At 58.3% G+C, this 10,670-nt stretch overlaps 1 protein-coding gene across 2 annotated transcripts; it reads left to right on the forward strand.

Annotated features, from left to right (window-relative positions):
- Positions 1–2,773: 2,773 nt before the first annotated feature.
- On the forward strand, positions 2,774–6,873 carry MRPL20 (mitochondrial ribosomal protein L20). 2 transcript variants are annotated; one of them, XM_006108312.3, is made up of 4 exons: positions 2,774–2,933; positions 3,024–3,134; positions 4,390–4,467; positions 6,490–6,873. In XM_006108312.3, the coding sequence occupies exons 1-4, from the start codon at positions 2,847–2,849 to the stop codon at positions 6,661–6,663; spliced, it is 450 nt and encodes a 149-aa protein (XP_006108374.1). In that variant the 5' UTR covers positions 2,774–2,846; the 3' UTR covers positions 6,664–6,873. The 2 variants fall into 2 exon arrangements, with proteins under 2 accessions (XP_006108374.1, XP_014305835.1); XM_014450349.2 differs by lacking the exon at positions 4,390–4,467.
- Positions 6,874–10,670: the final 3,797 nt, after the last annotated feature.

Genomic DNA, 10,670 nt, shown 5'->3' on the forward strand with positions numbered 1-10,670 from the left:
CATCTAAGGACAGTGAGGGGGACAAGTGTTAGTCTCTAAGCAGAGCCCTCGGGTACCATAGGGGCTCGCACACTTACCAGCTGGGGAGCAGTGCTAAGAGGCCGTGAGGTGACCCGGGCCAGGTGAGGTGGGGCCAGGCAAATGGCAGGGCGGCCCCTGCCTTGTCCTCCCCTCCTCTTCCAGGATATGGAGACACTGCTTGACCACGGGGCGGACCCCAGCCTCAGGGACAGGCACGGACGCTCTGCGCTCCACAGGGCTGCCGCTGGCGGACACCTGCCTGCCGTCCAGCTGCTGGCAGCCCGGGGAGCGGAGGTGGATGCTCGAGACTCACTGGGCCTCACACCCCTGCACCACGCTGCCCGGAGCGCCCATGTGGAAGTCGCCAGCCATCTCCTGGACAGGGGCGCACAGGTCGACGCTGCTGGCTGGCTCCACTCTACACCCCTGCACCTCGCTGTGGAGCGTGGGCACAGCCCCGCCGCCGAGCTTCTGCTGAGCCGAGGGGCCAGCCCTGCCCTGAGAGCGCAGTGGGGTGAGGTGACCCAGGACCAAGTGGGCCGAGGAGGGCCTGTCCCAGGCACAGCCTCCCCTTTGCAGAGAGCAGAATGACTGCTAGGGTCCGACTGGTGTGGCTCAGTGGTTCAGCATCAACCTATGAACCGGGAGGCATGGTTCGATTCCTGGTCAGGGCACATGCCCGGGTTGGGGGCTTGATCCCCAGTGTGGGGTGTGCAGGAGGCAGCCGATCCATGATTCTCTCTCATCACTGATATTTCTATCCCTCTCCCTCTCCCTTCCTCTCTGAAATCAATAAAAGTAGATTTTAAAAAACCAAGAATGACTGCCAGGGGCACACAGCCCGGGGGGCCTGGGCCATACAGCGCAGGACAGGAAGCTCCTGGCTCCCACAGCCGTGGGCGTGTGCCAGGATCCCCTCTTCCGAGCTGAGACCTGCCTGGGTGGAGGGGAGAACAGACAGGAGTTCCTGGAACAGCAGCGGACAGTGGCTCGAGCCCAGCAGTGAGCCTCTGGCCTGACCTGGGACTGCCCCACTGACTCCCAGGGGCGCATCGCCTCCGCAGTCCCAGCCTTCTCCACGTTCTCTGGTAGAGACACTGACTCATGGCCATAGATTTGACCACAGCCTGATGGCCTGCCCTTTGTCTGTCCACCGTGGGGGTGTCACCCTCAGCTCTCTCTGTCTCTGGGGGTGCTCTTGCTGTGCTATCTTCGATTTGGCATTTGAGGATTTGCATCCATTCATGTCAGGGCTGAACCCTTGGCCACAGTCGTTCACAGCTCCCCTGCGATCCAGAGCCCACACACCCACTAATATTCCCCACCCCAGGTCCCCTGGGCCAGGCACCGGACAGCTAGGGGTGGCCCTATGCAGCAAGGCCAGGGGAGGAGGGTGCTGGGGGGTTTCCCTGCCCTGTGTTGCCTTTCCTGCCGGAACCCCAGTAAAGGCTCTAGCCTGAACCCCCCCTTCCCCACTCCTGCCTCCTCACTGATACTGGTCTCCCTGGGGCACTGTGGGCCCTGGCATGTCCCCTCCACTCAGGACATGTAAGTAATAAAAATCTCTCCCTGTTGCCACTCAGCCGTCTCCACAAATGAGACCCCACCCCCCACCCCAAACAGTTGAAACAGACAGTTGTCTCCGACTGCCCACCCCTGTACCCTCATAAAATGCCTTTACTCAAAGCGGTTGAGCTTCAATCCAGGAACCAAGAGGTCACCACTTCAATTCCCAATCAGGTCACATGCCCAGGTTGCGGGCTCGGCTAATCCATGATTCTCATCATTGATGTTTCTCTCTCTCTCCCCGTCTCCCTTCCTCTCTGAAAGCAATAAAAAAAATATTTTTTAAAAAGGAAAGAAACGGAGCAAAATGTAAAGAGGTGGTGCAATTGCAGAGAACGTATTACAGAATTCCTTCAACTAGTGTTGCAACTTTCCTAGAATTTAAAGTTACATCCAAAGAAAACATTATAAAGAAATTGCACTTACTTTTTGCCCCCTCACTATTTTTTATGGTAAAATACGCAAAATGTAAAATTTACCAGTTTAAGCATTTCAAAGCGTCCATTGCTGTGGCGTTTAGGACTTTCACAGCTCATGCAACCGCCCCCTCTACCCAGTGGCAGAACCTGTCATCACTCGAAAGGAAGCCCTGTCCCCGGGCCACTCCCCGCGCCCCCTCACGCCCCGTCCCCGTGGGTGTCCGTGGACCGGCCCGTTCTGGGTGTTCATGGGGCGGAACCAAACAAAACGTGGCCTTGGTGCCCTGCAGATTCCCGCCCCCCGCCGGGCTCCCGCAGTGGCGGCCTCACCGGCCCTTCAACCTCCGCAGGGCACACGGCAGCACGCGCGTGGCGGATGGTCTCAGCCTTCTGGCCCTTTAAATACAGTTCCTCATGTTGTGACCCAACCATAACATTATTTTCGTTGCTACTTCATAACTGTAATGTTGCTCCTGTTATGAATCGTCATGTAAATATCTGATATGCAGGATGGTCTTAGGCGACCCCTGTGAGAGGGTCGTTCGACCGCCAAAGGGGTCGCGACCCACAGGTTGAGAACCGCTGGTAGACTCCTGCCTCTCCACCGCCCCCACCGCGGGAGTCCACGCCCACACCCAGACGCGGGGGAGGAAGGGAGGGAGACCCCAGGAGGCTGCGCGCGCACCGGGGCCGCCGCACCCGAGCATGCGCACGAAAGCGGGGCGGCGGTAGGGTCGGGGAGCATGCGCGGTGCCCCGGAAGTTCCCGGCGGGCCGCTGACCCGGAAGCACTCGGGCGCGCGGCGCGGGCGTCTTTCAGCGGGGACGCCTGCTGGGCACCATGGTCTTCCTCACGACGCAGCTCTGGCTGCGGAGCCGCGTCACCGACCGCTACTGGCGGGTGCAGGAGGTGCTGAAGCACGCGCGGGTGAGTCGGCTGCGCCCGCCCCGCGCCCCAGCGCGCCCGGGAGCCCGCGGTCCCCGCCGCTAACCCTCCTCTCCCGTTTTTTTGACCCAGCACTTCCGGGGGAGGAAGAACCGCTGCTACCGGCTGGCCGTCCGGGCTGTGATCAGAGCGTTTGTGAAATGCACGAAAGCCCGGAGACGGAAGAGGGGCATCCTGAGGACGGTGAGCCTGGGCCCCGGGGGCCCGGCGTCCATCGCGGCTCGGGCGCCGTGTCATCGCCGGCAGAGGGCCTGGCCCCCGCCCTCCCCTCCCGCGGGACCGGCGCGGCTGCGGACAGACCCCGTCCCCTTGCCGCTGAGGGGGAAACCTCAGCACCGTTCTCCAGGCCTTTGTTTCTCTCGTTCTCACGCCTCTCACCCCAAACCCCGCGGGACCCGGTGGCCAGGGTCCCCGCTCCGCCCAACCCGCCCCCTGTGTCCGCTTCTCAGGGCCCCCTCCCACCTGAAGCCCCGGGGGGCTTCCCGTCCCACCCCACTCGTTAGGAAGGCGAACCCTGCCGACTGGGTCGCTGTGGCCTGGTCCCCGCCCCCGCCCGCTCCCTCCCTCCTGTACAGCAGCAGCGTCTGCTGGGAACCTGGTGGAAGCGTGGAGTCTCAGGCTCCACGTGCACCTGCAGCAGCAGCACTGGAGGTGGGCCCGGCAGTCCGTTCTAACAAGCCTGGGGCAACTCTGATGCCCAGACTGGAGAACCACTGAGCTGGGAAGAAAGGACCCGAGCCTTCACCCCGAGTAAAGGGTGGCCTGCGAGAGCCGCCCCGTTTGACGGAACAGATCCATTCAGGAGCGTTTGCGTCACTGGCTCCCTCCCTCCCCGCCCCATAGCTTCCACCACCTGCAGCTCCCTGCCAGCCGGGCCCTCCTTCCCTGCGGCCCTGCTCTGCCCACCTGCTCTCCCTGAGGCAGCACGCACCTCTCGGCTGCCTTGGTCCGCACGTGGATCCTGCCCATACTCTGAGCCGAGTCTGCTGGTCTCGTTCAGCTGTGTTCTCGGTGCCTGAGAGTGGGTTTGAATCAGCCCCGCTGCACCCGCTTCCCCGCTTGCTGAGAGAGAAGCTGGCGTTGGGGGACGGGCACCAGCTTGGCGTGCTGCTGTTGGTGCTGCAGCCCGAGTGCCTGAACAGGGACACTGACCCCCGTGCACTGTTACAGCAGCAGTCCGTGCAGAACCTCTGCTGGGAGGTGTGGGCGCCACGTACAATTAGTTATTTTTTTGTTGTTGATCCTCACCCTTGGGTGTTTTTCCATTGATTTTTAGAGAGGGGGGCAGGGAGACAGAAACATCTGTGACCTAGGTACGTGCCCTTCCCTGGAATCAAACCCGGGACCCTTCAGTCTGCAGGCCGACGCTCTATCCACTGAGCCACACCAACTAGGGCTACAATTGGTTCTTAAGCATCTCAATGTTTTCTTATTTCAGCTCTGGATTAATCGAATCACAGCTGCCTCCCAGGAGCACGGCCTGCATTACCCAGCGTTCGTTGGCAATTTAGTTAAGGTATGGTTGAGGACGTGGCCCTGTTGTGATGTTGAGTGTCTGCAGAAACCGGTCCAGCTGGCGTGACCCCACAGCCAGGCAACGCAGTATTAGCACCTGAACACGGATTCGTTATCTGGGTGGAGTTCTGTCAGTTCAGGGACTCCCCACGTTAGCTTTGCCCTTGTCCTGCTGGTGGTAGAATTGGAAATAGGCAAGACACAAATATGCATTTCTCCATCCAGGGAAAAGGGCAGAAACACTTGGCTTTAACTTTAATTTCACAGTTTTTTGCTCTGATGAGGCAGCAGAGTTGAAACTCATCCTATATAATAAAAGCTTAATATGCTAAGTGTCCAGTCAACCAATCAAAGTGTAATATGCTAATGATATGCTAAGGCTGCTCAACTGCTTGCTATGACGTGCACTGACCTCCAGGGGGCAGACGCTCCAACCGGTAGGTTAGCTTGCTGCTGGGGTCCAGCTGATTGGGACTGATCGAGACCACCAGGCTGGACACGCTCTGGCTGGCCATCCTCCCGTGTCCCTCTGGCCCCAATCGTGTACCAGTGGGGTCCCTCGGCCTGGCCTGTGTCATCTTGCAATTTGGGAACCCTTGTGGGGGATGTCGGAGAGCCGGTTTCAGCCTGATCCCGCCGGCCTCTAGTACTGTCTGGGGGGAAAATGTCTTGAAGGGGGTAAAGGTGTGTCACAAAACCTTGGTAATTGTTCTGTTTGGTGTTTATGCTATTTTCTGAGGGGTTGGGTGTTGTGCTTCTATCTTGTACCAGTTTCTGTCTTTGGTAATTTTTTTAAAGCTTTTTATTACTTTGGTTAATCCTCACCTGAGGGTATTTTTTCCATTTTTTAAAAAAAATATTATTGATTTCAGAGAGGAAGGGAGAGGGAGAGATAGATAGAAACATCAATGATGAGAATCATTAATCAGCTGCCTCCTGCACATCTCCCACTGGGGACGTGCCCGCAACCCAGGTACATGCCCTTGACCGGAATCGAACCCGGGACCTTTCAGTCCGCAGGCCGACGCCCTATCCACTGAGCCAAACCGGTTTTGGCATTTTTTCCATTTTTTTAAAAAAAATATTGATTTCAGAGAGGAAGGGAGAGGGAGAGATAGATAGAAACATCAATGATGAGAATCATTGATTGGCTGCCTTCTGCATGTCTCCTACTCAGGATTGAGCCCACCACCCAGGCACATGCCCTGACCAGGAATCAACCTTTTGGTGCATGGGATCACACTTGCCCCCCCCCCCCCCCTATTGATGAGAGAGAGAGAGAGAGAGAGAGGAAGGAAGGAAGGTAGGAAGGGAGAGGGAGAGAGAGAACTAAATGTGAAAGTGGAACATGGATTGGCAGCCTCCTGCCTGCCCCCTACTGGGGATCGAGCCCACCACTTAGGGCTGTGAAGGGACTAGGAATCAGACTGGCAACCTTTCGGTGCACGGCACAGGACAATGCCCAGCCAACTGAGCCACACCAGCCGGGGCCTCAGTTTTCTAAAGTCACCTGCAGATTGACTTGACCGGCGACTTGGTTTGGCTGTCGGCGGGAACTGGGAAGGCCCGTGTGGGTCCCTGCTTCCTCTCCTCCTGTCTTACTTCATCGTTTGTAAATGGGAGTTGTCGTTTCCTCTTCTGAACTGACGTCAAGGCTTACCCCAGGCCCACAGTCGTAGCCTGTCTGGGTGAGGATCACTGACCCTAAACAGGATCCTTGGTTTTCTGGCATCAGGACTGGATGGCAACCTCCTCTCCGTCACCTCCTGCAGGGAAGCCCTCCCTGCCTTGTCCACATTCGTCCTCCAGCGTCCTGCTTGGAGGGATTTCCCTCTCCCCCTCCCCCTCTCTCGCCTCCCCAAACACCGTGTCCTTTGAGGGCAGAGCCTGCCCTGCAGCCGTGCAGGACATGCTCCTAGGAGTTGATCCAGCTCATGCGCTGGGACTAGGAGCTCGGCACATGCTCTTCTGCTGCAGAGAAACACATTTCTGATGCTGAAACAGGCTCTACTTCTCTTCACAGTGCCAGGTGGAGCTCAACAGGAAAGTGCTGGCCGATCTGGCCATCTACGAACCAAAGACTTTTAAATCCTTGGCTGCTTTGGCCAAAAGGAGGCGAGAGGAAGGATTTGCCGCCGCCTTGGGGGACGGGAAGGAGCCTGAAGGCATATTCTCCAGAGTGGTGCAGTACCACTGAGGGGCCTTCTGCAGCGGCGTCGGAGGAAAAGGCGTCCCCATGACCGTCATGAAAACGGGCGAGAATCCTTGGCCAGGAACGTGTTAGGTTTGACTTGCAGTTGTGTTACTTGACATCTCAGTAACCGTGTGAGAGAAGGCCTGTCCTCCTTGGGACAGACCAGCGGCCGCTTGTAGATTGTGTCGATAAAGCTTTTGTGCTGGTCGCGTCTTCACTGTGTCCTCTGTGCTCCCTCCATGTGGTGGGAGAGGCTGCCAGGGTGAGGGGTCAGTTAAGCATCTGCCTTCCTCTGGGAACCTTGGACCCTCTCCTGAAAGTGAGGTGTCTGCACCAGGACTCTGAAGTCTGACCCTGGCTCCCCTGGGCGCTCTGGGTGCCCATCCAGCACACAAGGCCCCCGGCCCGCTGACTACCTGTGCTTGCCTTCGCCCCTACCCTTCCTTCCTGCCTTCCCAGCAGGGACCCTGTGCCAGCCTGTTTCCCTGCTGTCTCCCTTGTTCCCCAGGCCAGGAGGGGCAGCAGGCAAGGGGGCTCTTCTGGTCCCACTCACCTTAGCCCCCAAGGATGGGGGATCACCTGGGAAGACCCCTCCCCCAAATACTCCACTTGATCCAGAGGCAAGCCCGGGAATAAGTTCTCAGCATGCTCGCCCACTGATACTTCACAGCAGCTGTGCCAGCCCTGGCCCCTCCCCCATCATCCCGTACATCATCCTACGGGAGCTGTAGGGTGTGCTCCCTCCTGCTCAGGGCCAGGCCTTCGCCTTCTGGAAGCTGGTTCCACGCTCAGCCTCAGCCTCTCTGTACTGAGACCACTCCACTTCTGGGGCATGTTCTTCCTCAGCCCCACTCTGGTCTCCACCTCTGGCCTGTTAGCGTCTGCATTCACCCAATGGCTCTCATCAAAGCCATCTTCTGGAACCCCATCCAGTGAGTACTGTCAGCCCTGGACCCCAAAGGACCATGCACTCCCTTCCCCCTCACTCCCCTCCAGGGCTCTGCCGGCCCAAAGCAGCTTGCTGGTGACTCCTGCATTTTTCCCCCATCTTCCCCCACTTTTTTTTTTAAATCCTCACCCAAGAAGTGAGAGATATTTTCCATTGATTTTTAGAGCGTGGAGGGGAGGGAGAGAGAAAAACATCGATTGGTTGGCTCCTTGCTCTAGCCCTGACAGAGGCAGGGATTGAACCTGCAACAGAATCAAACCCTTGACCCTTTGGTCCGTGGGTTGATGCTCTAACCACTGAGCAAAAATGGCAGGGCTGTCTTCACTCTTTTTTTTTGATATTTACCTTCTTTAAATCTATACTAAGGGCAATATGCTAATTAGGGCAGATGTCTTCTGGACGTCCATCTGGAAGTCCATCCAGACAGCCACAGCGGCTGTGAGGCCCAGGGCTCATGGCAGCTGTGGGCTCACAAAGGCCATGGGCTCAGGCAGCGGTGAGGGTGGGGCTCAGGTCTCGCAGCTGCTGCAGTCAGTAGTGGCAGCAGCAGCGGGGTGATGGGATTTGGTGTGGTGTGAGCACAAAGCACTGCTGTGGAGGAGCTGCCTTTATCCCATGGGGAGCGGGCCTAAGCCGTCAGTAGGACATCCCCTGAGGGCTCCCGGACTGTGAGAGGGCAGGCTGGGCTGAGAGACACCCCCCGCCCATGCATGAATTTTCGTGTACCAGGCCTCTAGTATAAATATAATTTGAGATTCTTTTTATTTTTAATATTTTATTGATTTTTTACAGAGGAAGGGAGAGGGGTAGAGTTAGAAACATTGATCAGCTGCCTCCTGCACAACCCCCACTGGGGATGTGCCCGCAACCAAGGTACATGCCCTTGACTGGAATCGAACCTGGGACCCTTTAGTCTTCAGGCCGATGCTCTATCCACTCAGCCAAACCAGCCAGGGCTTCCCTCTGCTCTTACTGCTCCCACGCTGGGTCCTGTGGTGAGACCATCCTCCGTCCTTGCCAGCAGTCTCCTGGAGGTCCTCTGGGTTCCTTCCTCAGACTCAACACCCGCCTCCAACCCCATCCAGAGCCAGTCAGGTCATGCCCATCTTGCCTGGTGACCTGCCCGCTTTTCTCCATCCTCACTGCAGGCCAACATCCCTTCTGGCGCCAGTCACTGCACTGGCCTAAGAACGCCCTCCGGCCCTTGTCACCGTGTGCGATGATGGCCACTAGACTGGAAACATTTCGAGGCTCGGGGATGAGTCTTGTTCCCTCTCGTTGCACCTTGTGCAGGGCTGGACTATGTGCACAAGGTGCTCAGGGCACACGCTCGTCAGTAAATGGCTCCTGGGCAACAGGGTGGCGGATACAAGGAGCCCTTTGCTGTGGTGTGAGCACAAAGCACTGCTGTGGAGGAGCTGCCTTTGTCTCAGTCAAAGATGGAGTGGGGGTGGGGGGGAAGAAGGCCGCAGACAACTGTGGGCTGCTCCCAGCCCTCCCCCTCCAACCACTGGACCATTTCCCTTCCCGGGCCTGGCCCTGCCTGGATAGAGCCATAAGCTGTTTGCTGGGGGTCCCACCATTAGTTCTGGTGAGAGTTTGGGACAACTAGCAACGGATCAGGAATACTGCATGTTCCTCTGGTACAGCTGTGAGAGCAGCACGCTGTCAGGTGACGTCACCACCACCAGCCGCTGGCAGCCACTGACCCAGAGACCATCGGATGCAACCGGCCAGGAACCGACCAGGAAGTGGAGGGTCAGTAGAGTCAGGAGTTCATCCAGGTGTCCGCACCTCGAGAGCGTCCCCTGCTGGTGGGATGAAGTCCGAGGCCTTTACCACAGCCCCTGGGACATCCCAGCCTGGCCCCCTGCCCAGGATGCCTTTCCTTGGGGTGCCATGGGCTTTGGGGAAACATGGAGTTCGGTGTTTCCAGCTACCCGTCTTCCCCGTGAAGTCAATTCTGTTCTGTCTTTGGCTCCATTCTGAGGGCAAGAACTCTGGTGACCTCTTATTATTTGCACCCCAAACCCTGGGCTCACCAAGAACTGGAGAGTAGTGACAACGCCAGCCGCCACGTATTAACTCAGGCAAACAGAACACAAGAGCCCTCTAAGAACAAAACCCAGAAAACTTCACAACCAAAGGCGGGAGGTCGGGTCCGGGAGGACTTACCCTTTAGCTCCCGAGCCGAGAACAGGGAGCTTCGCTGGCCCTGTGGGCGCCGCACCTGCCCGCTCACCGGACCTGGAGCTACGGGGACAAGGGGTCTTTTCTGGGTCCCGGAGGAGCCCCAAATATGCCGGACGTAAGGAGGGGAGTGAGAGAGTGCAATCCGAAATGTGTCGTCAAGGCCGACCAAGTGGAGGTTTCCGTCCGGAGGAAATTGGGTGCAGTACAGTCGAGAGCGGAAGAGGAAGTTAAGGGCAGGGGCCCGTCACCACCGTGGGGCTGGGTCCTCCCGGCGACGGGGGTGCGAGAGCCCCTCACGCACGCGTCTAGGTCAACCTTTCTGACCTAAATGTTGACACCCTCAAACACCCGGGGGTCCCGCCAGGCTCGGGGACGCAGCCCACAGCGGAAGAGCAGCCGCGGACCCCGGAGCGTGCCCCGGTGGAGGTGTCGTCCCGCCGAGCCACACCGCCCGCGGCCCGGGCCCTCACCCAATGCCTTCCGGGTGCCCGCAAACGCCTTCGGGCTGCAGTGCGGGCTCCCGAACTCCCGAGTTGATGAGGAAGAGGTAGCTCCGCCAGGACGGCCCAGGGCGGAACCTGCAGCGAGTACTTCCGGGTTAAGGCCCAGACCGCAGTCTCTTCCGGGCGCCGCGGGGCCCCCTGGGTAAGGAGCAGGCCCCCCGCCCGCGCCGGGTTCCGGCTTCGGGCGCGACGCTGACGGGCAGGTCTCCTAGCCAATAGTGGCAAAGGGTTGCCGGGCCGCCCGAAGGCCCAACCAATGACACGCGGCAGGCTGGGAGGAAAGGATGTAAACATAAGATGGAGATGTAGTGTTGGGTAATCAATTAGAGAGTAGTTAAGCTTTTTATGTATCGTTGATATTTTTC

Source organism: Myotis lucifugus, unplaced genomic scaffold, assembly GCF_000147115.1.
Source record: "Myotis lucifugus unplaced genomic scaffold, Myoluc2.0 scaffold_2065, whole genome shotgun sequence".
Lineage (NCBI taxonomy): Eukaryota > Metazoa > Chordata > Mammalia > Chiroptera > Vespertilionidae > Myotis > Myotis lucifugus.